The 27,934-nt window shown below is 39.5% G+C and overlaps 2 protein-coding genes across 3 annotated transcripts; one reads left to right on the forward strand and one right to left on the reverse strand.

The window, feature by feature from the left end:
- CHPT1 (choline phosphotransferase 1) lies at positions 1-20,802 on the forward strand. 2 transcript variants are annotated; one of them, XM_082779666.1, is made up of 9 exons: positions 1-359; positions 8,247-8,394; positions 9,343-9,484; positions 13,021-13,105; positions 14,780-14,911; positions 15,308-15,466; positions 16,766-16,891; positions 17,346-17,456; positions 20,638-20,801. In XM_082779666.1, the coding sequence occupies exons 1-9, from the start codon at positions 117-119 to the stop codon at positions 20,680-20,682; spliced, it is 1,191 nt and encodes a 396-aa protein (XP_082635792.1). In that variant the 5' UTR covers positions 1-116; the 3' UTR covers positions 20,683-20,801. The 2 variants fall into 2 exon arrangements, with proteins under 2 accessions (XP_082635792.1, XP_082635793.1); XM_082779667.1 differs by lacking the exon at positions 17,346-17,456 and having other exon boundaries at positions 20,638-20,802.
- Positions 17,494-27,924, reverse strand: SYCP3 (synaptonemal complex protein 3). Its single transcript, XM_082779690.1, has 8 exons — positions 27,760-27,924; positions 26,229-26,304; positions 25,848-25,882; positions 24,098-24,215; positions 22,976-23,075; positions 22,041-22,139; positions 20,859-20,963; positions 17,494-20,717 (listed from the first exon to the last, which is right to left on the reverse strand). The coding sequence occupies exons 1-8, from the start codon at positions 27,887-27,889 to the stop codon at positions 20,664-20,666; spliced, it is 717 nt and encodes a 238-aa protein (XP_082635816.1). The 5' UTR covers positions 27,890-27,924; the 3' UTR covers positions 17,494-20,663.
- Between the last annotated feature and the right edge of the window lie 10 nt (positions 27,925-27,934).

Below are 27,934 nucleotides of genomic sequence, written 5' to 3' on the forward strand. Positions count from 1 at the left end.
GCGGTGGCGGCGGCGGCCTGACCCCGGAGCCGTCCCCGGGCCGTCCCCTGGCCGGGCGGTGCGGAGCCGGAGCCGCAGCCGGAGCCGGAGCTGGAGCCGGAGCTGGAGGCGGCGAGATGGCCGCGCCCTGGGGTCTGCCCGCGCCCCTCAGCCCGGCGCAGCTGAAGCGGCTGGAGCAGCACCGCTACAGCGCGGCCGGCCGCTCGTTGCTGGAGCCCTGGCTGCAGCCCTACTGGGCCTGGCTGGTGGAGCAGCTGCCGCTGTGGCTGGCCCCCAACGCCATCACCCTCGGCGGCCTCCTGCTCAACTGCCTCACGGCGCTGCCGCTCGTCGCCTCCTGCCCCAGCGCCACCGAGCAGGTACCGCCCGGCACGGCAAGGCTCGGCTCGGCTCGGTGTCCCCCCCTCAAGGAGAGTGGCCCCGGGTGTTTTTCTGGCAGTTTTAGGAGCCCCATTAGAGATACCTGCCCGCTCAGTTCCCTGGTGCAGAGATTTCATGGTAGTTGCGGTGGGAAATGCCAGGGGAAGGTTGTTTTGTGTAGGGTCTTTGTGTCTGAGAAGGGTGGCTGTTATATCGGGCTCATGGGCTTAAATGGTAGTTGGTTTGTGGTTTTGTATTTTTTAGTAACTTAGATGCACTGAGGTGAGTATTCTTGTTGGCAGGTGCATCCTTCTTAGCCCCTAATTCCTTTGTGCTAGAGGAGGTGTTTGTGGTACTCATGCTGAGAAACCGATCCAGGTCAAAACTAACTTGGCTTTGGTCTGACCCTGATGGCTTCCCTGATGCTCATCAGCAGGCAGCTGCACTCTGACCTTGCACACGGTAAGGAGAAAGGAGGATGGAGATGAGTGGATGGCTGGAAACCACAGGCTGCCGTCTTCTAATGGCACTTCCAAACTTAAAGTGCTTGTAGAACAGATACCTGCAGCTTACCTTTGTGATGTAGGTATCAATCCTGTGCCAGCCATGTACCATGATGTTCATTTCAGCTTTTTTTTTTCTTTATTATTCAAATTATTTTTTTCTTTGAGGACTCCTACTAACATAAAAAAGGTTGCCTTGCAGATATCCAGAGAATTACTTCTTCCAGGAGAGCTTTGGTTAGTTTTAGGGACTTTCATGTTTTTCTTTTTTTAATTGCAGAGGCTGCATTTTGTAAGAACCTGCAGTCTGGACCAAACTTCTGTTTAGATATCAGTATCTCAATTATAAATATGTAGCATAAAACCAGACTTCTCCTACTGTTTTATTCTTACAGTGAAGACAAATGTTCTGTTGCCTCCACGCTGTGAGCAGGCACTGACTTTTTTTTTTCTTTTTCTTTTTTTTTTTTTTTTTTTTTTTTTCTGCTCCCCTTGGTCATCATCATCTCTCTTCTGCTTGTTGAATGATTCAGCTTTTCTCCCCCCTAAGATGTCAGATCTGTGGATGGCTTTTTAAGAAAGCTAAAACTGTTGAAACACTAATAGGTGTTGTATACACTATTGTAATACCTTCTTCGTATTAATTCGAATGTGTGGGCTGCAAGGGCTAGGGGGGAGGAGGAACTGAAAATCATGTTAAAGATGAGCACATCACAGACTGAACTAATAGGATAGAGCATTTCTACATCACCTCACTGCGCTGGCAAGCCACTTGCTCCATTCATGAGCACGTCTTGATTACCTGATGCAGCGTATTTGTAAGGACATGTCATGTTCTCTTGGTGGAACTGTAAGAGCACTGGATAGAAAGAAGTAGCAAGCAGGTTTTTTGTTTGGTTGGCTTGTGTTTTTTTTTTTTTAAACACAAGAGTTTTAACAGTTGTTTTGTGTGGTTTTCTACCTTAACAAGTCCTACTTGAACCGTTTTTAAAAGTCCTGCTTCGAAAGCTTTGAAGTCTTGATGTCTGTGCAAGCCATCTGAAACAAGTAAGACTGGTAGTTGGTAAGCCATGAAAGTAAGTCTTAGGAATAAAAGCACCCTCAAGCCTAATCAGACCTGAGTTTCACCTAGCTCCGAGCTCCCTACAAGAGCAGCTGGTAGCAGATGCTGCAAACAGAGCTCTTTGCTGTGATGTGCCCTTCCAGCTGCCAGAGTACAGCAATTTAGGGGTTTCCCTGCAATGGATTCTACTCAGGTACTTGTTAGAACAACAACTGAGGGATCTATTTCCCCACAGGCACCTACCCCTCCATGATTTTGCCTTCTGAATTCTTTGTTTTGAGCCCGTTTATACTTTTACTAAAATAGGACGTAATGGAAACTGAATTTTCACAATTTAACAATACTTTCCCTGCCACGCACAATGCAATTAATGTCTAAAACCATACAAGGCTCCCTTGTCCTCTCACTGTGTAGCAGTTATTTCCTCCAGTCATCTCCATCAGCATCAATAGCCAATGAAAGTTACTGAAGAAGCACAACATGTTTTGGCTTTTTAAATATTCTCTGCTTTAGTAATGTCTTCCTGTCTAGGAGCAGCATGGGTTGTGTCGCTGCCTTCTATAAATGCACACTTCATCATAAGCCTTCTTATCTCTGCCTGAGTCATTAGCAGGCTACACTCCTCAAGCACTGCTGGAACTAAAATCCACGTCTGTAGATTTTTATAGTGTTTGTCCCAGTTTCCTACTCGGTCCGTGTAACTGAGGGCAGGACAACAACCTATGGAAATAAAATATGCTATACCAGCTGTGGTGGGGACATTTTCATGTTCTGTGCAGAGTTGATATATCTTCCTTACTGTGATTGCAGGCTCTGTCTTTTTTCTTTCTTCCTTTCTTTTTTTTTGACACTAACCATAGAATATTTAAGAATTAAAAGTTTTGCTGACTTGAAGAACAGTGTGTGTTTCCTGCATTAGGGTGTAGAAGAAGCACTTCTTACACGAGGATTTCCATTTATGCCACCCTTTGTTAGTGAACAGCTTGTTTTGCCAGGAAAAATACTCTACTGCAAGCTGACTTCTCTGAAGTAGCTGCAGTTACTTCATTAGGTTTTGCATGTGGAAACCCTGGTACCCCTTCCCATTCTGAGGAAAACTGACATGTTTTTTTTCCTTGCATCAGCACTAGGAAGAAAACTGGCTTAACATAATTTTCCCTCTATCTTTTTTTTTTTTTTTTTTTTTTTTTTTTTTTTTTAAAAAAAAAAAAGAGAAAGAAATCTCTGTTCCTGCCCCTCTCGCGGTTGCTCATTGAGGGACCCAGCTTCATTAAACCTTAGAGTTCAGCCACAGGTCTCTGTAAATATATGGGGAGCTAGAATTTTAGCATAGGATTTTCATGCTAACAGTAACTAATACTTTGTATTGATTTTATATCTATTAAAAATCCTCTAGCAGTGGCTTTATAAAATGGTACAGTGACTTTATAAAAGGGTGCAGTGCCTTGCTGCAGCATGCTAGCTAGAAAACTGTAAGGCCAAAGAGACCAAAAAGCAGGGGAGGAGCCAGATGACTCCAGCTGACCCTACTGTTTGCTGCTTGGAGGGAGAATAACGTTGGTGGAGCACTGTCTCTGCTTCTCTCTCTTTTAAGACCTCCCTCAAAACAAAAACATCAACAACAAGCCCTAAAAAATAAACCCTTTAAACTGAAATCAGGGTTGTCCTGTTTGTTTATTTCCCCCTGACGGAGGGAAGGCATTGACAGGCAGGGCACTGCAGATAAAAAGGGCGCACCGGAGCTTTGCGGGAGAGACAAAAGAAGCAGGTAAGAGGGTGCAGTGGAGCAGCTGGTAGGGACTGAGATCCTGGGGGCCATGAGGGAAGAAGCTCCTGGCCAGGCAGAGGAAAGGCATGAAGCACTGATTGGGATGGGGAATCCGTATAATGCCCAAGGAGTGAAGAACAAAGTGCTTCAGGAGTGAATGGCAAGAATTGCTATTTGGCATAAAAGAAGACAGCAAGGTTCGGGAAACCCTGGCATAAAAGGACAGAAGCTCTTTCAGAGGGAGCTTATTGGGGAGAGGAGGGTGCTGGAGGAATGCAGGGAGTCATGAAATGTACTTGGGCTGTACTATGATTTATTTATTTTTCCTCCCCTTGTTGTAATGCAGATTTGAAGAGCCCCTTCCCTTCTGTTGCTGTTAGTCTGGTTGTACGGAGGGCTTCGTGCTGAGAAGTGAGAGAAACAATACACATTTTTGGGGGGAAGGAGGAGGAAGTTCCATAAAAATGGCTAAGATAGAGCAAAATTAGTTAGGTTAGGCTGTGTTGTTGGACTGAGGAAATGAGATTATGACTGAATACGATGTGTAATGAAGGGGGGGTGGAGAGGGAGGGAAATACTCAAGCGTTGCAGAAACTCGGGCTGTTGAACTCCCAGGGCTTGAATCTTGCTTGAAATAAGCATTGAAGGATCTTCTCAGCATATCTAGTTTTCTGCAGCTGTCCCCGTGCTCTTCCATGGTGTGCTGTCACACGAGCAGGAGGCTCTGCGAGGACTGCTCTCCAACCTACACCTTCTCCAGAAGGCAAGGCATCCTGCACGGTCCTGTCAAACTATGTGCATTATCCTGGCATCCTTAAACACCGGTACGATACCCTCAGGTTCAGCAGGTGACCTGACCTGTACCAGACCTGCATTTGACAAGACTTTAGAGCTGTGTAATCTTTCAGTTATCCCTTTTAATTTAAGCAGGGATGCTTTTTATTCATACTTTCTTTCCAGTAGGATCTGTGTTCTCTCCTATTAGAACAGCATCTGGCTCTGGCCAAATAGTGCATTTGCTTGGACAGGATATAACTTGGGGCAGAGATAATAAACACCTCATCAGTGGCAAGCTGATGGTTACTGGGAGCCTCCTGACCTTTCTGCCGGGTCTGTGAGCTGTGTCAGCATTCTCAAATGCTCCCACTTCTCTCATTTGTGAACTGCTTGGGCCCAACGTGGGAAGGTGGCCGGGGACATCCCCTGGTTGTCCATCCATTTAACCTGCTAAACACGTAGCTGATGAAAGGGGTCTTTGGTCCTTGCTGCCTTGGGTTCAATTTGAACTGAGAGCCCAGGGATGCAATGCTCCAGATTGTGTTTCTAAGCCCTCTGGCAGTTCAGATGCTGCTGTTCCTGCTCTTAATGGGATCCTCCCCTCCTCACAGAGGTTTGTCTTGGTTTTTGGAGCCTGGGGGCTGGTTGGTTTGGTGCGTCCCAGCAGGAGCCAAGGCAAGCAGGCTTGGGTGAGTGGCCTTGGTGCTTATGCCCATCTTATAACTTGCAAACAGACAAGAGCCCTTTTTTGCCAAAAGATCTAATAGAGAGGCCAGACTGGAAGCTGCTTTGCTTTTTTGAGGTGTAAGGTAAGGTAAACATCGGCGATGTTACCTTGAAGAAGATTTCTCACGTCACATATTGTGGAGCTGTGGAAACTGTTTCACAAACTGACGGCAGCAACCAGCGAGCAACCTTTCTGTTCTCATTAGGACTGAGGCTGTGTTTCTTGGAGCTTGCCTTTCAGAAGACTGTGATAATACCAAACACGGGGCGTGGAACCTTACAGCTAGTGATGAAAAAAATGTGATGCAACAGGTTTTTGTTCCTGATTGTTGTTTGGGTTACGGAAATGATCCGGTTCAATGGGAACCTGCCCAGACGCTGGCATTTGGCTTCAGAGGTGCTCTGAGCCTCAGGCGTCCAGGAAACCCATGGTGGCGGGGGCAGAGCTGCCAGGCATGGCCTGGTTTTCTTGCCCTGATCCCAGGATTACTGTGACGAGTGTCGATAGATCTAAAGCTAGCTTTCTGTAACTTGCCAGAGTATGTCACAGCACGGGGCACCTCGTAAAACCCTGCGAACAATCAAAGTGATATCGGTGATAAAATCGGGCAATCATTATTCCAACGTATGTCCGTAATGAAACTCTCAGCCTTTCTGCTCGTAGAGCTTCAGCCATAAATCTGTGTCAGGAGCTGGCTTGTTGGAGAATATCTGTTTTTCTCCCTACAGCAAAGTTACTCTGCAGAAGCCCGTATAGCTCTTCTGCTACCTTTAGTATGTGGATTATGTCACAAGTAAAATGATCTGAGCTTCCAGAGGGTCCTAACTGTGCCTTTACCTCTTGAAACGCTGACCTGTGGTGGACAGCCCATTCTTGTAGCTGCTGCCTCGCTGCCGGACATGTGCCCAAATGAGCTCAAACCAAAAGCAGCCCTGGGGCTCTCGGTTCCTACCCACAGCTCTGTCATTCACTGATCCACCACTCCAGTGGACTCCTCCTGCTGCTGGTAGGCTCTGTCCCCTTCGTTACAGGAGATAAACTTTTTCAGAAAACAAACTAGGAACTCAGTCCCTGGTTTAACCAAAAAAAAAATATAAATAAAATAAAAATTACTTTCAGTTGAACTGGACTGACAAGGGAGAAGAAACCTAAACACCTGGACTAATTCCAGTGGTAACAACCAAGTGTATATTGCTGTCATCACCTGACCTGAATTTCTGTAGTGTGATCTTTGGTGTTTTGTTGAGTTTTGTTTGTTTCTGTCCCATACCTTATGTTAAATATCAGCATGCAAGTGTATACTCACCCTCTTTCACCTGCTCAAGGCTTCCAGCTTTACCTGTGACTTACAGTTTTTTCTTGGTTTTCTTGGGGAGAGGTGGCCTGGCCAGTTTTGAACATTGTTGTGACTTTTCTTGATTTGTATGTACATACAAATCCAAATGTCCTACCTATAACTGGAGTCCCTAATTCTCTGGCTGTTGTTTCAAAGCTGGGTGAAGCAGCCTAGCTTTTCTGACTTCAAATGGAGGAATGTCTAGTTAATGAAATTATCCAAGTAACAGGTAGCAGGAAAAACAGAAATTTGCTGTCAATACTTTTTCCATATTAGAATCACAAAAAAAAAAGTGACAACACGCAGCCTTTGATACATGAGGAAGTCTGAAATAAAAAGCTACGGCTGCTTTCAGGCTCAGAACTGAGCCTCTCGTAAGCGCCATTTTCGGGAAGGGCGTTTTGTGACCAGTGTATCTTGAGGCATAACTTTTTGCAACAAAAATCCTGGAGTACAATGATGAGGAGGAAGAATTGGCTGGAGAGGCAGCTCACAGCATCTGTGTTCTTATTGACACCTTCCCCTGTCCCTTGCAATAAACTGAGTGGCAATTGTCAGTTTTTGCTTTTCCCCAACTGGGAAAAGCAAAACCACTGGGTCCATCTGAGCAGGGACAAGCCTCAGCTCGCTGAGAGGTTTGAGCAGGTGTCTCTGATAGCCGTGACTAGGCTTACGAAATCCACATAATCGTATTGGTCTCTTTGCACTGCAGGAGAGGAACTGTAGAGGTGTGAAGCTGGAGCAGCGGCCTCTTACCTGGGAGTGGAAAAGAATCAAGTTTTGTGGCCGCTCGCTTATTTAAGTTGTAAATTGCATTTCCAACGTTCATACCTAACTTCAGTGCTCTCTTCATGAACAGCACATCCATATGTTAAGGATACCGCTGGGATCCACTTGAGGCAAACATGTAACCAGGATTTTGTTCGAGACTGTTGGAAGTAATTTTTAGTAAAAACAAATTCCTGGACAAACAAAGACATATTGACTTCGTGTATGAAAATGATGCACTTGAAAGGTACTAGTGTGCAGGATGATTCCTTTGAACCTGTAATGTTAATGTAGCTGATCCACAGGTTGTTTCGAAACTCTAATAGTCAATATCAGCCAGATAGCTGCTTGTTCGTATTTAGTGAATGGTTTCATTTCTTCAATTTAATTTCCAAAATGTATCAGTTTGTGTACGTTGGAAAAAAAAACAACGTTCTGTAAGAGCTCAAGTCTTTTATTTAGTAAACTGTAAGGGGTTTTAATACCTATATGTTGTAAATGTGAGCAGATGATCCAGGTATCTATCACGTGAACTGCTGAGAAGGTTCATAAGTGTCTTGCTACTACTTTCTTTCTTAAAATTAGTTTCACTTTCATAACATTTTTCTGCACAAAGCATACAACAATAATAGAAATACTGCAGTCTTAAGGTGGAAAAATAAGAAGGGGCACTAAAGTTTGTTTTTGCATTTTAAAATAAGAATAGAAAGACCTCTGTTTCCCTGGGGTACCTGGAATAGTTCCTTGTGGTAGTTACTACACACAGTAGTTACTACAACTCACATAGAGACTAGTGCACGTAATTTGGTTTGTCCATTAATGAAGCAGCAACCAGCACCATGTGGTATAGTTCTGTGCTGCACGATATTTTACTTTTAATGAAGTAGATTATTGGCTAAGGATTTGGGAACTGCCTAGTGACCTTTTACATGAATCTCTTTCAGGCACCTTTTTGGGCATACATCCTGGGTGCGTTAGGACTTTTTATCTACCAGTCGCTGGATGCCATTGATGGGAAGCAAGCGAGAAGAACAAACAGTAGTTCTCCTCTAGGAGAACTCTTTGATCATGGTTGCGACTCTATTTCCACAGGTAGCCTTAATATACTGTTACCCATCCTAGTATTAAAAATGTTGCCTGTTTTCAAGAGGAGCTGACTAGTCGCAGACTTGTTGAAATTGGAAGGAACCTCTAGAGATTGTTTGTTCCAGATCCCTGTTAGAGCAGCATCAGCTTGTTCCCTTTTTTTGGGATAGCTCTACCGTCTCCTGGTCACCTTTGCATCCCTGACCAGTATCAGGGAGGATATTTCAGAAGTACCTTTAGCAGGTATTGGGTAATACAGAGTCTGCTCTTACTGGTTGTACATCTTCATCTGCTTTGAATGAGCTTGGTGATGAACAAAATATTCACTAAGAGGATTTTAAGTGCCTGAAAGACTGACGTTGGCACATGAAAGTAAGGGCTCTGCTTTAAGTAAGAGGTTCCAAAATATCATTTGGGTAGTAGGGCACCCAGCCTGGTGGCTAGGAGGAGGATTTACGTTCCTTGTAAGAATGAATTTTTAAAAATTTGGTTTGGAGTCCTGAAAAAGCCTTACTCAGTTTTACTTTCCATAACCTAGCTGCTGTTGGTGGCAATACCTTCTGGTAGCACTCCTACAACAGCTTAATGGCCAAAATGTTTGCCTTGGGAGCTGGTACGTTCTTTATGCCTCAGTTCCCAGCACACAGATAACTACTGGTCTCCCTGAGCTGGGCCCTGCTGTTGGAGCTGTGTTTGTGACCTAAAGATGACGAGATGACAGAGCCCACAGAGGGAACAACCGTTGTAGGCTGGAAAGTGTGGCCCTCACGTTGAAGAACAGGAGTCCTGTGGCTGGGTCTCTCCCACCAGGACTGTCCCTGATGTTAGCTACTTACTGAAGTATCAGTCATATAATTATTTTTGTTATACTGATGTAAAATGCCTTGTGATTTAATTTCTCTTAACTGCAAGCAAAGAGGGTATGTGACTAACATGTTCATTTCTGCTTTTCAGTTTTTGTTGTCCTTGGATCCTGCATAGCAATCCGACTAGGAACAAATCCTGACTGGTTGTTTTTCTGTTGTTTTGTGGGACTGTTCATGTTCTATTCTGCTCACTGGCAGACATATGTATCAGGCACATTAAGGTTTGGAAAGTAAGTAGGTATCTTCAGAACTACCTGTGACAATGTTTGGGGCTGCTAGCTACTTGATTCCTGTTTCTTGTCCTTTTTTTTTTTTTTTTCCCTGCTCTGTATTCCTATCACCTGCTTCCTTATCTCACTTCTGCCCTAGCAGCCTTGTGTTTTACCTGGCAAGAACTATAAAACTCTGAGTTATACTGTGCACAGGACTTGTTCTGTTAGCAGCTGATTTTAGCTATATATGCTTTGTTTGCATGCATTTGGCTCTTGCCTGTGGATTTGTTTATGGAACCCATATAAGCACCATGCAGGCCAGAGCTGTCTTGCCCACAATGTAAACAAGTGCCCTGTGTAGGAATAGGAACAGAGCAAGCATCTGTGCTACCTCTCTTCGTAATCTCCCTGACGTGGAACAGGTTCAGCCCAGGGGACTCTGAACCACATGAATTTTTAGAGGATTTTCCCTGGTCATAAATACATCTCTCTTCTACAAACATGTTCAGTTTCCTTTGAACAAGCTCTGTATCCAGCACAAGCCTAGTCAAGGGAGTTCCACAGTTATGCCAGTACTCTTAAGAATTACCCCAGGTTTATTTGAGGATTTTGCTTTTAATCTGGTTCATAATTGGCTTTGATGTCTACGAGGTTTTGTGTTAGTTCACAGTTCTAGTGACTTCTGTGATGCTGTTCATGACTGTAGAAATTGAGTCTGTTCTCACTAAATTGTAGGAGCAAGGGTCACTGACAATCATGTAAAAGACACCAATTTCAATTAAACTTTGTGTGGGGAATGCTGTCCCCTCCTGTAGCCATGGTGGTGCCTAGTATGGTCTTTTGCTGTCTTTAAACAAAGAGCTGCACTTTAGTGATTTCTTAAAAGAGGAAAAGCGACATCCTTCACGGCAGTATTTGAAACATGACAGATGAAGGCTGTCCTTGTGGTAATTAATCCTGGTCGTGTTGAGTTGCCTGCTAGCTCTGTCCTGCAAGAAGCACCTCAGCACATCAGAGCATCGCTGGTCATGCAGGCCAGTGGTCAGCTGTCTTTGCATGCTGTTTGGCATCTATCTCCCAAGCAAGCTGCCTCTGCGGTAACGTTAAGAGATCCTTTACTTGCTGTTAATGCATTCTGCCACAGAGACTATTAACTCTTGTACCCGCTTACACATCCTGCTTTTTTAAAGGATATCTGTAGACAAAAACAGATGCTTTTTTAGAGTGATGGTTGAAGGTGGGTAACTTCTGTACGTGACAGTGGACTGCAATGGAAATGGAGTATGCTGTAAGCACAGGGATTTTGTACAAATGGTTGTTTTTCTGTGCCTTTTATTCCTGCATAAAATGTGAGAATGTTTTCCCCCTATTAAGAAGGCACTGAGGCTCTGATACTACATAAAACTTCTTTGCTAAAACCTTAGTGGCTTTTGTGTAAATACAGTGCTAATGCACGGTACAAGCAGTTTGGAGTGGTCTGGTATTCCATGCTTCTTGTGTGAAGCTGAGCAGACACAGTTTTCCTCCACGATAATTTATTTCTGTTCAGTGAAAGCAAATCAGATTTTTTTCAAGGCTCACAACTTTCTTAAGCATAGAGGTGAGTCTAAATGAAGGCGATAGTTTACAGCTCTAACTGTGATAATACGTAATATGGATGGAAGCTTTCACTGATGCTGTTCCTGAATTAGTGGAATTTGATTTTGGAAGTTAAATGCCAGGTGAGTCTTACCATTGGTGGCCAGGAAGGATCAGAGCAGCTGGATGCCATGCCACTGTCAGGCTATGTAGAATACTGTCTTGCCTGATAAAATCTTTGGACTTAAATTTGGGCTGTGTTGTAATCAACTGTTTGAGCCTCTGTAAAATTAAAGACGAAGCTTCGGCACATGCAGTGACTCAACTTGGAGTTCAAGCCTCCTTCCCCTCCAACAATAAAAACTGTACAGCTCAGAAATCCGGGTTTAATTGTTCAGAGTGCAAAGTCTGAACATTGGAATTTGCATCTGAATGTTTTTGTGTGACATAACAGACCAACTCAGTGTGCATCTGCAGCAGTAACCAAGGCAGAGGAAAAGCCCTCTCCCAGCAGCACTGTCCTACTTCCCCCTGTGTGCTCATGTCATTGACTTGGAGCCAATTCACTGAAGAGGCAGAAAACAAAAACTTGCACAAGGAAACAGTGCGGCTTGCTGGCACCTCGTGGTCTGGTTAGTACTACAGCCAGAAGTGAGGGAGCAGAATGGCACAGGAGGGAGAGAGGACGGCCCAGTCTTACAGCTTTGAGCAGTGACGAGCACCTCAGCATGGCATCTGGTTGTGACTTAATGGCTCTTCTAAGACTGATTCTGAAATTTGTGGTGGAACTTTGCATATTTTATCACTGTCTTTCATTTGAAAGCTTAACGTTACTGTGAGTGTCAAGATCAGATAAATGTTTTCCATTAGCCAAAAGCTGATTGCTATCTCCTTTTTAAAATACACTGTTTTCTGTGCAGATCGTTTGCATGCTAAGCAAGAAATGAAACAACTTGACTTTGGTCACAGTACTTTAAAATAGCAAATCTGTTTAACTGCTAAAGAGAATGTCACATTTTAAAGGTCCATTTTTACTGCTTGCCAGTAACTTCAGTACAAAGATCAAGTACCTATCTAAAAACCTTCACTAGCATAAACAGTACGTTAGACATGCACTATTATTTATTTATTGAAAAGCTGTATGGAAAGTATTGACTCTGTCTTGAAAGTGTCTTCCTCTTGAGCCTCTGCTGTGCTGCTTTGTTTTGTTTTTGTAAGTTTTGTAGGGTTTTTTGGGTTTGTTTTTGTGTGTGGTTTTTGTTTTTACATATTCACGTCTTCTCAAAATAAAACACTTCAGTGATCAGAGACAGTAAGGCCGTCTTGTCTGAGAACAAAAAAGGTGGAATTCAGAGTCTAGAAGGTATACAAGGCCACCTGTTTTATAAAATGTTTTAAGGCAGAAGGCACTGTGTCAGTTATGACCTCTGAAAGATGACAGATGTTCAGCTATCCACTAACTCAGTCCTCAAAATACTGCCCTTATGTTTTGCAGGCTGTATCTGTCAAGTTGTCATGATACAATGGCTTAAAGAAATCCCTTCTGTCCCATTCTGCTCTTCATGGTCCCTACTTTTGTATGATATGCTATTAATGGAAATGTTTGACTATGAGCTTGCCTTAACGTTTAACCTTGATTTGTTACTTACCCAAGAAGTCTGTAATTTATTCAGAATTCTAAAATAGTTAACAACGTATTCATTAAGCACTCTTTTCTCCTATTAAAATTCTATTTAGCTTGCTCTAGATAGGCTTATAGGTTTAATTTTAAAGGTTAACCAAAGATGTGTGCCTCCAGATAGAGTATCTTTCTCAGTCAAGGAAAGTCATATTCCTGACACATTTCATGGCTTGAGGAGGTAATTTGAAATAACTGGGTGGAGGTATTTGAAATAACTGTTCCCCCACCCCCATCCACTATACTTAAAGCAAACAGAACCTTTCTTTTAACTAAATTTCTATTCTTCTCTTCCTAGAGTTGATGTAACTGAAGTTCAGATAGCCATAACACTGCTGCTTTTGATATCAGCGTTTGGTGGAACGGCAATATGGGACTATAAGGTAAGTGTATTAAGTATGCAGTGTTCCTGTGGTGTATGGAGCTCCTGTTGGGAGTTGCCAGTTCCTACGGTATTTGAAGCCATCCTGTGCAACTGTGATCAACCCCTTTTAGTTCTCTAGCGTTCTGTTTTGGCTTCTCGTACAAATACAGCTTATATTTACATTGTAGTTAACTTAGGTAAAACTGTGTGACTTCCTAGACACAATTTTAGAGCTGTGTAGAGGAAAAAAGACCCCATCTGCCATATATAAACTTCTGATCTTCCACTACTGTTCTGTTTGTACTGAAGCTTTTACATTTTTTTTTTTTTTTTTTTTTTAGTTTTCCTTTGGGTATTTTATTATAAGACAAACATTTCTGTTCAGCTAAATGATCTATAGGATCATTTTATTGATTCTGTTATTTAGGATCAATATTTATTTTTAGAAAGCTTGATTTTAAAATTGAAAGATTAAATGCATTAATTTGTCAAAACTATGAGATGAAGTACTTCAGATTCACGTCCGTCGAGATGTACTGATTTTTAATGGGTTACGTCAGAGCTGACGTAAATGCCTGTATTTAAAGAATTGTTTTCTGTCCAAAACAAACAAACAAACAAAGTTTTCTGTCTGGCTTTTATTTTGATCTTTAACGATGCACTTCAGTATGCATCAAAAGTGTATTAGACTAACATCTTCATCTTCTGTAGTATCCTTACTTAGTAATAAATAGTTCTCTTTGGTCATAGGAAACAGAAGAGCTGAGACAATTCCATGGTGTTGATAACCCATGGATATTGATCTAAATATAAACCACCAACTAATTCAAATTAGTTCACCAGTTTGCACAGTCATTAGGAAATGTTTAGATGAACTTTGTTTCCCTCTTCCATCCTGTAAGGTTTTTTTTCTTTGTTTTCAAACAGCATATTTTTGTGTTGCTAAACAAAGTAGGTACATTAAAATTTAAACAGTAGTGAATTATAATTGTTTCTTCTTCCACAGTAAAATCTGTGGTAGTTATGCTGTATCTCAAAACAATCTATGTTCAAAAATATAATCAGTGGTTTCAATTTATTGCTACTTTTTTAATCCTCTGCTACCTTTGGAAGTTTCTTTGAAACTGCAGTTGATTCTGAAGGTAACTGTTTAACTGAATTTTTTATCTGGAGATTATCCTAAATGCAAAGATACAGCATACAAACAACATGCATCAAAACAGAAGGCAGGCAGATGGTGTTTGTGTTTCCTGTGGTTCAGTATTGTTTCAGCCACTGAAATGGAAGGATCTATCCTTCCTGCCCCTCCCATGTCCTGGGGAGGCAGTAGTCTGCGTCAAGTTTTTTGCTTGTAATGTTTTTCAAATGTTTTTACTACATAAGGATATACCGAGGAAAATCTAGCTCAACTTCACAACCAGAACTTGAATACTCAAAAGTTGAGTTTAAACATTCCCAAAAGAAATTTGACATCTTCTAAATAAGGAAACAAATTCCAAATACTGTCTTCCAGAGCTTGTTCCCAGGAAAGCAATAGTTCAAATAAAATGATTGCTTATAAGGTTTCAGTAGCTTTTTTTAATCACTTATTTTCTTAAAAAAACAAACAAACAAACAAAAAAAACAGCAACAACACTCTTACCACACTCTTACCATTGACCTTTACTATCTTTTTCTTGTTTTTCTTGCTAAGGTCCATTTAGTAGGCTTAGAGCTGAAGTTCTTTGCAGTTTTTGGCATACTGTGTGGAACAGCGCTTTCTTTTTTCAATTACTTCCGTGTCATCTTCAGTGGAGGGGTTGGAAAGAATGGATCTACAATAGCAGTAAGTTACGCCCATAATTTGTTGGTCTTCAGATAATCATAAGGGTTTTTATCAGTTTAAGCATGTAAGCAGATAAGGATATGAATTTCACACCTTAATGATACTCATGTGTTGTTTGGAGTGTTTGATGGCTAAAGCAAATACTTCAGTACCTATCTGCTCTCCTCCTGTTCCTGGATTTCTTCCGTCACAGGAACCAGCAGTGACTTTTCTTACAGAATTACGTAAAGGTCATCATAAAGGATGCTAATAGTATTAGCACAATGCAAATGGACTTTCCCTGAGTTTTGACAATGTTAATTACTTTTATTTAGCGGGTGTTGTAATATTTGTAAAATGTTGATCTTACGGTGCGATTGAAGCTGACGATGAGTTTTCTGTTCCTTTTTATTTCAGGGAACAAGTGTTCTTTCACCAGGCATCCACATTGGGCTACTTATCACACTGGCTGTTATGATCTATAAGAAATCTGCAACCCAGCTGTTTGAAAAACATCCTTGTCTGTATGTCTTGACATTTGGATTTGTGAATGCTAAAATCTCACAGAAGTTAGTGGTAAGTAATCTTGTTTCAGTCCTAAACATAAACTGCTTCCTGGCTTAACTCTTACTTTCTGAATCAGTGAACATCATGCAAGTTTTCCTGTTCTGCCCTGCCTCCCTATTACCAGTTTCATTATGACCAATACACTGAAATAGACTCAGGCTCCTCCAGAGAGATTATTATATATGATACTGATTTAAAAAAAAAATAAAAATCAATGTATTGGTTAGAAATTTTGGTTTTATTTAGCTTGCTCCTAGTAATAAATTGTAGTTTATACACTGACTTTAACATCAGAAATGCAGTCACTGCTTTAACTAGCAGTGCCATGACTTCTGACTTAATTATAAGACATGAATTTACATCCTTGTTAAAATGAGCAGATAAATGTATCTACCTTTTACCTCTTTTGTAACTAATAACCTTGTCAATGTGTTGAAAAACAACAAAACTAAAACGGGTATTCTGCAGGCTTTCTAGCTAAACAGGAATTCACCTACTTGCCTACATTACTAACTTGGTTCAAGAGAACTCTTGTTAAAAAGACTAAGCATTAAGATTGAACTTGAGGCAATTCATTGATCAAATACCTTGGCTCCTGTGCTCTTCTAGAGGGTCCTTGGGTCCTCTCAAGATGCAGCCATCACTGTATGTCAGCCAGATGCTTCTGAGCAAAGCATGTTTTGCCTTGATGCCTTATGCATAGCTTTGAGGATAGTCTGCTCCAGAGGCAAATCTGTACAAGCAGTGGGGAAAGGCTTTTGCCCTGTTTAGCTCCCCCACTTTTCTGATACTTACTGCAGGTCTTGTTCTTAACTCACTGGAGTAAGGAAACTGCAGTAAAAGCCTCTTTAGCTGTGCCAGGGTGTGAAGCTGGATGGAGACGTTCCAGTACAGCACTTAAAAAGTAAGAGCAGGGAACCCAGTCAAATAGCTAAAATGCACGGAGATAGATGTAATTAACTGTATTACAAAAGAACACTGAAGGACCTTTGTACTGATTTTTTACATAGTCAAGATATACTGATTATTGAAATAACTGATAGCACTCATTAAAGTGCTACATATTGATTGAGTAACCTGGAAAAAGGTTATTTGGCCCTTAAAATAAAGCCTGTCAGAGCAGCAGGCTCTGGAGCATTTGTGAAGCCCTTGGCCTGTCTTCTGCTTGTTTCCCAAAGGCCCCTTTGGAGCAGGCAGCTGATGGGTGAGGACATCGTGCTTTCTCGCAACTCAGGTGGAAGCTTTCTGGTAGATACAGTGATGTTGCAGTAGTGCATGCTGTGGGTTGTGTTGTTTATTTTTAAATAGGTGGCTCACATGACAAAAAGCGAGATCTGTCTTCAAGACACTGCATTTATTGGGCCAGGACTTCTGTTTTTGGACCAGTACTTCAACAGTTTCATTGATGAATATATTGTTCTATGGATAGCACTGGTAAGCATTTTGCTTTGTATTTTTCATGTGGTGCATATTTAAAGGAATGGATTGAGAACTGTTTCTGACATTCTGCTCTGCCATTTTGGACTTGCTCAATTTCACCTGCCATTGTGGGAGGAATGCCAGGATACTGTGTAAATACATATTTTGGGAGCTAGCTGGCTTTCTTTCCTTGGAACGGAGATTTGAAAGTAAAATGACAGATCTCTCTTCTAATTATGCTTTAATTCAGGTGGTTTGTTTAAAGCTACTCTGCTAACTGTAGACTAACCTTGTTTGTCAAATTTTGGTAAGCACTTAGTGCTGTTTGTTTTTCTTCTTCTAAAGTAGACTACTGTATATTGTAATGCTAACATGCTTCCTAAAATTGGGTATATTCTGATCAAAGCATAGCTGGAATAGCTTTGAAAAATACTTGTTTTTAACCTGTTCCATTTTTGTTTTTTTGAAGTTCATATCCTTGTTTGATATGCTGAGATATGCCACTGCTGTATGCCTACAGATCGCTGCTCATCTTCATATACATGTCTTCAGAATTTCATCTCATCAAGCTCCTGAACAGGTTCAAAACCATAATGACTGATTAAATAGGTCAAGGAGAAGAAAAGCAGTTAGGGGAATGTTGAATGAAGCAGCCTCTCTTTTTGAGAAGACAGCTTAAGCTTTTCAATAAACTAGTGTTGGGAGAAAGCTCATACTATCCCAGATATTACCAGATGTTAGAATTACTAAATACAAAGTCCTGCAGATTCTATTGTGATTAATACTTTTGAACCAGGATCTACGTCCCCCTATGTTCTAGATATTGCAGCTGTTACTTTACAATCGAAACTTCTGTTGTTTCCTGTTAGGTAACCTTAATAATGTTCTGGTCTGGGGAATGTAAATTGCAAACCATGGTGCTACCAACCAGAATTCTAAGAGGAGTTTCACTTTTTCTTAGACCAAGTGACTAATCTTCTAGCATTAGTTTCTAAAGTCTTCTGCTGTGAAGTGGTAGTCAGAGGCATCAATGAATACAGTTCTGCATTGTCAAAGCTGCTAAAGTGAGGCATCCATGAGGTAAAACTAGTAATGTTTTGGTATTAGGATGGAGGAAGTATGGAACAGGGAAACTACCCTCTACTCCAAAATACTGTTGTGAGTGCCTATAGGATTCATGCAGTCTCTGGTCTCTAAGTATATAACCTGCTGTTACTCAATAACAGTTGTAGCTTGGTTATTTTTTTTCCAAGTACAGTTTCTGGTTTTGTGGCCATAATAAGGTTTGCCTCCTTGTGCTCCATTATCTAGACTGTAGGTAGCTGGGTACTGTGAGGACACTGGCTTTACCTACCTTAATTTATGTCTGTGAAACTGCACAAGTTGAATGAATCAGTTCTTTGACAAACTTTAGTGACTGTTTAACTGTGACAATGCAACCGACCTATGTATAATTAATTCCCTCTGAAGTATGTTTGCTACTGCTGTATTAATTTACCTTGTAATCCATCTTGTAACTACCACTGTACTTTATCCAAACAAAACTGCAAGGAACTAAAATCCACTGCATAGTAAAACTCTCCAAAAGAGACAGTCAGGTCTAGTATCAGCCTTTCTTCTTTTCATTAGCAAAAAGCTGAATAAAAGTAGCTTATTGTCTGTGCTAGTAAATCACACTTTGCACACAAATGCAGCTTAAGCTCAAGCTCCTTCAAAGAGGTGATATGTGAATACTATTTTTGTAAAAAAGCTGTTGAACGTAAGTGTTCGTTACCACTTTTATTTGCTGCCATGTAGCTGAGCTGTAAGTTCATAAATACCTTCCTGAACTGTACAATAAAGAATGCTATAATTTGTTTTGAAAATATTACTGCTGCAGCTTCCTAGCTGCTACATGTTAATCCAAGAAGACTGCCTGAGGTGTTCAAAGAAGTTCAAAAGTGGGGAAAAAAATGTACATTTCTGTCTAAGAAGGAAATAGTGACATATCAGAGGGATATTTGTACAAGTTACTGCTAAAGGAGCAGCATGCCAATTAAATATAGATTAGGAGTTCAGTCCTTTCCAGATGAGCCCTACTGTTCCTGTTCAAGGCTGGGAAAGACACAGCATCTACATCTGAACTTAACCTAAATGCAGGTCATGGCTAAATAAAAGGGAAAATGGTGAAGGCCAGGTCAGTTTGTCTGAATGCTATAAAAAAGTTAATCACCTGGTAAAAGCACATGCATAGGCAACTTTTTAGAATGAGAAGGTTTGGTTCCCCTGAAACCTCAAAAATGTAGTGTAGTAAAAGGTATAAGTGCTTTTAAAGATATGACAGAAGTAAAGAAATTAAATGATAGGAAACTACTGCAGAAATCAGAAAAAAAAAAAGTAATAGTAACAAATAACCTAGTACTGAAGATTGGAAGCAAAAACTGTTAAACTGTATTTTGTGGCATCATCTAGACATCCTTAAATACTGAACCTGAGCACCACTGCTCAAATTAGCAGCAGTAGTTACCTGATTCCCACCACGCCCATACTACCTCATACATCATTCTAGCAATGTAATTTCTGTGTTTGCTCTGTCTGAGTCCTGTCAGACACAGAACAAAACAGCTCCATACAGGCTACTTGCTCAACTTCAGTTGCAAGCTAACTCACAGAAAATTTAGCTATCCCTAATCTGCCTCCCCAAACCTATGAACTGTCATCAGATAACTGGATTCTGCAGGAGAAGAAGCTGTATGGACTGCTTTTGAAATACATTGTTATAAAATCACCACATTTGCATGTATGGGTGGCTTTTGTGTTATCTACTATTATGTTCAGTCTAACAACTAAGTATTTTAGGAACTGCCTAATTTGTAAAAGTGGATATTTGGACATAATGGCTTGCTATAAAAACAAACTGCACACAGGCTAGTCTGGCTGTTTAATTTGTACTGATTGACTGTAATGAGATACATGAAAGATAAATGCTTTATCCTTAAATCAGGCCTCCCTGAACTGCTAATCATTTGAAATTGCAAAAATTACTATTCCATCTCAAGCCTTTTAATAGCTTGTACCAAATAAGTGAGCTAGATTACTTCAGCAGTGGTCTACAAGAAATTCATAGCAATGTTTAATCAAGCTTACTTTAGCAGATGTCATGTAAAGCTGTGGTATTAAGCTCATTGTGCAACTAAAGAAACCTACATTTGGACAAATAACAGTTAATCAATCTTACTGGTACAAAGATATTACAATGCCTGTACTGATAAAAGGCCTAACGATTTAATTTACTATAATACACATCACTAAACAATCTTACATGAGCTATGTCATAGTCTATGAACCTTTATAACTGCTGACAGCTCAGGAGGCTAGATGTTTAAACTACGAAAATCTTGAATCTGTAGCCTTTGAAAAAGGCTTCTATTTGTAGTGCACCAATGTCTAAAGTTATTATATAAGACTTAGGGAATACATTTTTCATCAATTCTACCTGTTTGAATTTGGCATTATAGAAAGTGATACAATGCAAACAGTCCAATGCTATTGAAAGTGCATATTAAGTAGTTAAAGATTGGACAGACAGGAAATTAGTTCTGGGTTTGCTACCTCTCCCTCCTCCCCAAAGTAATAAATTTCCCAATATGCCTTCTCAAAAGATTATCAGACATAAGGTTAGAACAATCCATTAAAGCATTTAATAGGAACTTTAAAACATTTAAATCATCTCAAGGTAACTTCTCTACGGCTAATGCCTATACTTGTATCATGTTACTTAGGTACAAGTTGTTTCTCCATTGAGCCATCAGAATAACATGGACTGAAGAGACTTGCGAACAGTTGCCATCTCCTGCTGTTGCTGTTACAAGAAAAGGAGATAATACTGAACAAATGCCAAACCAATGATTCCTTAATCTAATTAAATGAATGTCAAATGACTTCTTTACAGAATGTTCTATTTTTGTATTTAACTTAAGTTCTTCGTAAACCTGATACTTACAGTGTCCATCATAATCTTCTTCTGCAACATAGCCATTTCTTTGCGAAGTTCATTTTGTGCACCAGCTAGAAGATTTTCATTGGTTTTCTCTAGTTCTTCCATGCTCTGCAGTTAAGGATAATCTTAATTCAAAACTGCTTGATGTCTCAGGGTTAATTTAAACAAACAAACAATTTTTCAGACTAAGTTCAATTTTTATGGCAGCAGTGATAATCACAGATGAATTTTGTCATGACCTTGAAAGAGAAATTCTATAGGACTTTGTGCTCCACTCCACATTACTGTTTAAAAAATATGCACGTGGCAAAGGAAACAGTCCTTTCCACCCAGCATCTGGGAGGTCCCAGCTGATATCCTGCATTTCAATATGCATAAGGGTTCTACAAGAAGAGATTAGACACATACCTGTCAGGAATGATAGGGGTACAGTTTAATATTATGACAACCTTAGAAACTTGACATAAGGCCTATAGAAAATGTTGAATTTGCTCCTCTTTGCACACTACACTCCAAATAAGCTAAGGTAAAGCTCACTGGTTATCTTCCCTTTTGCACATACAGTTATGCCTAACTAATGTACATAGCTGCCTTTTCTTTAGCTTGTATTTAAAGTTAAGCTGATTTGAGGCTTGATTTTTTTTTACCTGTTGATATTCTCTCAGGAGAAAATTCATAGTAATACAGTTTTTCATCTTTGATGAAGACATTGTTGACATTTTGAAATGGTTATTATTAAGATTTCTGTAATATCCTCTGCAAATTTCAACCATTTTAAACTAAGCATTGAAAAATAAATTTAAAATAGAGTGGCTCTGTGTGACTTGGAAAAAAACAGATACCACAAATAAAAAATTTCAAAACGGGGCCAGTTAGGAAATGACTCAAATAGAAATTAAGGCTTGTTAGAAAGTGCCAGACTTTACCCCATGTACCAGTACATGCTGGGGGCTGCCCAACTGGGAAGCAGCTCCACAGAAAAGGACCTGGGGGTCCTGCCAGAAGCGTGCCCTTGTGGCAAAGATATCTGAGTGTCCCAGGCTGCTTTAGCATGAATATTTACGCAAAGCTGTTGTTTTCCTTAAGCGAATCTTAAGTCTGTATTTTGTAAAGGCTGAACTAATACAGCCTTCCTAAGCTATGTGGTATGGATCAGCTGCCTTGTAAGAAGAAAATTTACTGTACCTTCAAGAATTGCTCATACAGTTGTTTAATGGTTTTCAGTCTCTGGCTTTGAACTACTCTTGCCTGTTGAAAAACTTTTTGTTGCTGACGAAACATGTTCTGAAGAAAAAAAAATAAATCATGTTATTAGTTTACCAAAAGTGCTTTGACAGCAAAACTGATGCCGTTTGTCAGAATCAAAAATTCTGCCTTCACTGGCAGTCTGGGTCCTACAATGTAGATCCCTGCCTGGGGAGGTATCCTTGTTCTTGGTAATAAAAGAAAGACTGAAGACTGGATTAAGCCTTGAGTTGTCCCCTGAGGTCCTTTCCAACCTGAATTTTCCTCTGTGGGATCCTGAGGGCTGCTAGCCAACACAGTTCTTGAGTATCCCAGGGAAATGTACTGACTAGGGAAAAGCACAACTTGCAAACATTCTGGGAGTACAAATACAGCAATAGTATGTGTTTAAATTTCACTGTGTAGCTTCTATCCCCTTTAGACATCAAATTATGCATTTGTGGTACAGAGGCATACTTTTAAGCAATGCCATGCTTAAGGACAACTACTTTCCTGTGTTCCTTTGTCTCTTTACCCAAAGTCTATGGGTGCACAGATTCAACACATCTGGTTCTCCATAACCATCTTGGCTTTTCTCAAGCCATGTTCTGGCTCAGGGCATCATTTACTCCCATCTATAAACTTGAAATAAAGCACTGCACCCCTCTCCACTTTGAAATATATCCCAAAACTTAAACATTTACAGTTTAAGAACCACCAAACCTGAGTGAATTTTTTGATCAAGAGACGTGTGTAAGGTATTTATTTTTATTTTATTTTATTTTTTATTTTTTTATTTTTTTTTTTAATTTCTGCACTTCCACATTTGGTGTCTGAACAACACTATTCTCTCCTTGTGATTATACTGTGAAACAATTCCTGTGCTGGAAACCCACCGCAAGTTTTTCTTCCTGTTCCTCTGCTTTCTGCACATCTACATCCCATTGCTGAAATAAAGTCACGAACTGCTGGGAGAAATCATGATTGAGCTTCTGCCTATAAACAGACACTAGCTGTAAGTATTACAAATGCTGTGAAGAAAGATAAGGTTCTGTGCACATGGAATGGAATAAAAGGAGCTGGCATAGATAAAGACGCTATTATGAATCAAGTCCTAACCTACTGTATGTTTTGAAAAAATTACCATTCAATACGTATACTTTTTTTTCCCTAACTGAATGTAAATTATATACATATGAAGAGACAGCACTCATATACAAAATTCAGGATAAAAAATAATAAAAAAAACAAACAACTTTTTAACAGAGAATATTAGCTTTTCTGAGATTTACTGTTTTTTTGTTTTGTTTTGTTTTTTATCCCATTACAGATCTTGGATTTAACACAAGGCATTTATAATGAAAAATCGATCAGCTCATTCATTAGTTCATTATGCTTTAGTTTCTCTGTGTAAATTCACGTTTTGTTAATGCAAGTTTCAAAAATATATATAAAAACAAAAAGTTGCAAGTGTTGCAGACTTTCAATTTTATCTGTCTCCTTTTTCAATTTTGCTCTGCTTCTAGTATCAGATGTAGTAACTACGTATGCCTCAAAAGGTAAGGAGGCATGATATTAGTTCAGATGAATCTCATCTCCAGTATGAAAATTACTTTCTTTCCTAACCAAAAAGTGTAAAACTTTTCCTAAGCAAATACGTTTTCAAATAGAAAGTTTGAAATTAAATGAGAGAAAAAAACAGTTTTGAAAGACAAGAATCACAGAAGTAATTTTCTGTAACAACATTAAAAAAAGAAAGAAGTGAAATCAGTTGTATAAGGTATTTACTCTCAAAATTCCAAACTTTAAACTTCATTCAAAAGAGAAAGCGTTATGCTAAAATGTTACTGACAATTTAACCCAAGAGGACAGAATTGGAGGTTACAGAAAAAGGGACCGCGGTAGGTGTTTAACTACTAGATTACTACTGCTATTTAACTGCAAGATGAATCAACTCAGTGCTGTGATGCAAAAAAGAATATGACTTCACAGGTTTAAAAAACAATAGTAAACGTTACCTTTGCTCCTGCTGTGTTTTCCAGACATGTTCAATTTTCTGGTTACTGGTTTTGAGTGAAGCTTTCGTATACATTTCTAATCTTTTCCTCTTAGCTAAGAGAGCTTTGTTAATGTCAGCTAGAATGAAAGAATATTTAGAAATGAAGCATACCAACATTTGTTGTGCGTTTTCTTAAAGATGCTGATGACCTTATATGCTTTGGAAAAGCAAATGAGGTGTGTTTTAATAGGAAGAAGCAGTATATCACATTTCGTAGATTTCAGAAATAAATTATAGGTAGCATGGGATTACTATCACTGTCCATATATTGAATGACTGAATGACAAACTGTTTCTCATACTTCAGAAAGATTCCTTAAGTACTTCTTAAGAAATATTTGGGTTAATGTCAGTTAGTATGTCAATTTCATTTTAATTTATATTTGGAGATTTAACAAACAAGGCACAGTTAGTTTAAGGTTAATACAGGAATTGCTTTTCCTTTCCATAGTAGGTTTCAGGAAACATCTGTCAAATCTGTCTCTCTAACTTGGTGAGGCATCTGCCTCTGCTAATGCCAACCCTATTATTTTTGAGCTCTGTTTCTTTAAAATTTCCATTTATTTTATTTATTTTTTTTAAGTCCTCAATAATAAGCAATCCCAGCTTTTTAAAATTAAACTTTGAAATTCTCCTCCTGTCTAGATTGCTAGATCTACAATAGCATACTAATGTACACCTTAACTGCGTCAAATTCTTAATTCATGAACTAATAAATTCCGTGAGCTCTTTCAACTTAAGCTTTACATGCAAACAATGACTGTGCACAGCATTTTCATACACATACAAGAATCAACCACCTATTGAGTAAGCAACACTGGCATTAAGATGTTTTCCCTTCTTTCCACTCCTTTTTGATGCTTTGGTTCCACTATCTGTGAAGTGTATTACAAATTCTTTGCAGGTGAAATGTGCTTTTTCTCTAATCTGTCAGCTAGCTAGAATTCAACTCGACACTTTGAATTTTAAGCAAAGCCATCTGAGGATTTCATTTCACTATGACTTAATTAAATCCAAGTAGGCAACGTCAATAAATCTCTCATCACTAGATGACTGGCATTACCCTCGTTGTTTGGCTCTGCTACAAACTTTGTAGTCCTCTTCCTGACTGCAGAAATTCTCATTTCTACAGATTCCCTATCCTCTAGATTCCTGAAGATTCATAGTACAAGCTACTCTCTAGCTCAGTCTTTTCACAACTACAGGCTGCAGCTGTTCCTTACCATGAATTTGATTTTTTTTCCTGTTTATCTGCTTATCTTCATATTTACATGCCCCTAATTTCTCACTCCTGTCTTGCACTCCCCGGTCTCTTTTGTTTCACCATAACAAATTATTTAAGTAAGAACAACAGCTTTCTAACTCACAGTCTCTTCTCTCTGCCATATAATTACCATCTCTTAAACTGCATCTTGAAGTGGGAACTGATAATCAAAAGCACTCATGCTTCTTTCCCTATTTCCTGTATAATTAGTTTAGACCAATACTTTTCACTCTCTTTATATGCAGTTACTCCCTTCTCTCTTTCCATCTGGTCCATTTAGATGTATTAAATATTAGCTCTTTTCTGAAAACTGACTGTAACCAATGCTACAAACACTGGCTATTTTATGCAAATCTCAGAAGTTATTTTATGGTAACGGATTACTGTCAATTCTGTATGTTAAATTCTAGTTATTTTTCAACATATTAGAATGTAAACGTACTTACCTCCAAATCTCTCCAGCATATTCTGTACTTCACCCCTAAAAAATAGTTTAAAAACTTTTTTTGACCATTTCCACTTCGGAATAAGACCTAATATGTAGGCTTAAAACTAATTTTATTCATGTGCCTGATAGTTTAAGCAATGATAAAGCTGCTACTGTTTTACAAGATAAAAAAAAATAACACTTACTCCTCTTCACTTCCTGCAAGAGTTCTCTTTCTAGACTAATTTCTTGATGTTCAAAAAGTTTACTACAATCTATTAACTTACTCCCCAATAAAAAGGCAGTATTAGGCCTTTAAAGGGTCCTGAATGAAGCATACTGACTAACTGAACAAAATGTCTACTTAAGACTCACTTATTTTGAAAAAAGACATTCTTACCCGACATCATCTGGAACCACATGAGTAGTCACCAAAGGTCTTTTCTTGCCATGCTTCTCCATTACTGGTGTTTCACCTTAATGTAAATTTCAGAAAGATTAACAAAAATATATTTTTTATATTTTACATATACAGCTCCCAAAATTTTGAATGTGAAGAGTTGATAGATGGTGATGAATTCTACAAGACTAGATTTGAGTTGGCCCTGCCTTGAGTTCCTTGAGGATGGTCTCAACCAGTTTTTCAGTCCACTACTACACAAATACCCCCAACTCACAATAAAACAACCATTAGAAAGCTAAAGATAATCTAAAAATTGAGAAGCCAATCTGCAAGAATTTAAACGTCCTCTGACCGTTAAAGTAGCAAAACCACAGACAAGTATATATGTTCTTTCAAAATAAATTAATAAATCCTTGGTTGACAGATTTCCATTACTGAAGGGGAGGGTTGGCTTGGGGGGAATCAAGCCAATTCAAGACAGAAACATAGGGTACCCAAAATATGAAACAATACAAATTTAACAAATAAAACTATGTACTGTTTGAAATCAGTATGCATTAGCGTACACAGCTATACAAGCTGTCCTGAAAACAACAGACATTTCTATAGCATAAAGTTGCTCAGATATCCTTACAGAAATTCGGTTGGCAGGTTATATAAATTAAAAGTGATTCTCCCCAGTTCCACATTTTGCAAACCCTCTCATTCAAGAAGCTGTAGGAATGTACATTTTGATCCATATAGTAAATAACATAAATCTGATAGCCATTCCTATTTAAAGTTTAGAACACACTGACTAGACTTGTCAGATGTTTCACAGAAAGCAGCATAGCAAAACTCAGTGGAAATACTCCTGATGCTGGTTTCATCATTTGCCCCCACACTGCAGTATCTCATTGAAACGAAGTAAAGGATTTAGTCTGGACAACTGAAGAAGGGGAGAAACAGAGAGAAACAAAGCCCAGACATGACTGCTGAAAGACAACATCAATCACTTGATTAATTAAAATTATTTTTTAAGCTAAGTCCACTCTCCATGACACTCCCTCAAAATTAAACGAAGTCTTTGGTTGACTTCTATTCTTTTTCCTCAGAGCTGGCTCTACCTCTTCCATTCTTCTGTGCAGTCTTCCTGAAGTATTCTTAAACCTCCCAGCGTAAGACTCCTACTAACCTATCCGACCTCACTCAACACAAGTGAGCAGAGCTTTTCTCTTCTGTCCTGATCCTATGGCATTATATGCAGCCAGGTGATAGAAGAAGATGGCATTAAAATATGGTAACAAAATAAGGTAACAAGATTCTACTCTATTGCAGGCGTTACCTCTAAGTTTAAGACCTAACTGGGTACCACACAGAGCTATTCTGATGTGTTCTCTTACCAGTCAATCAACACCATGCAATAGGAGGCTGTCACAAACATAAAGAACCATGCTTGCTCAGGCACTTGCTAACATATGATATATTCTGATCTATTCATAGTTAGAAATACCATCAACTTTAAAAAAAATAATAATAATGTAAGCACCTTCTCTAATATCTTCCTCTGATCCACTCAGCTCTTTTCCTTCCTCTGGAAAGTCATAGGGAGGTATCGCTTGATCCTCCTGTGCTGGTTTACCAGCTTTTCCTGAATGCTTTCTTCCCGATGGTGCCATAATGAGATTTTCTTCCTATTGAAACATAGCACTGAAACATAACTT

The sequence above is a fragment of the Aythya marila genome (assembly GCF_965140915.1).
Source record: "Aythya marila genome assembly, chromosome: 1".
NCBI classification, from domain to species: Eukaryota; Metazoa; Chordata; class Aves; order Anseriformes; family Anatidae; genus Aythya; species Aythya marila.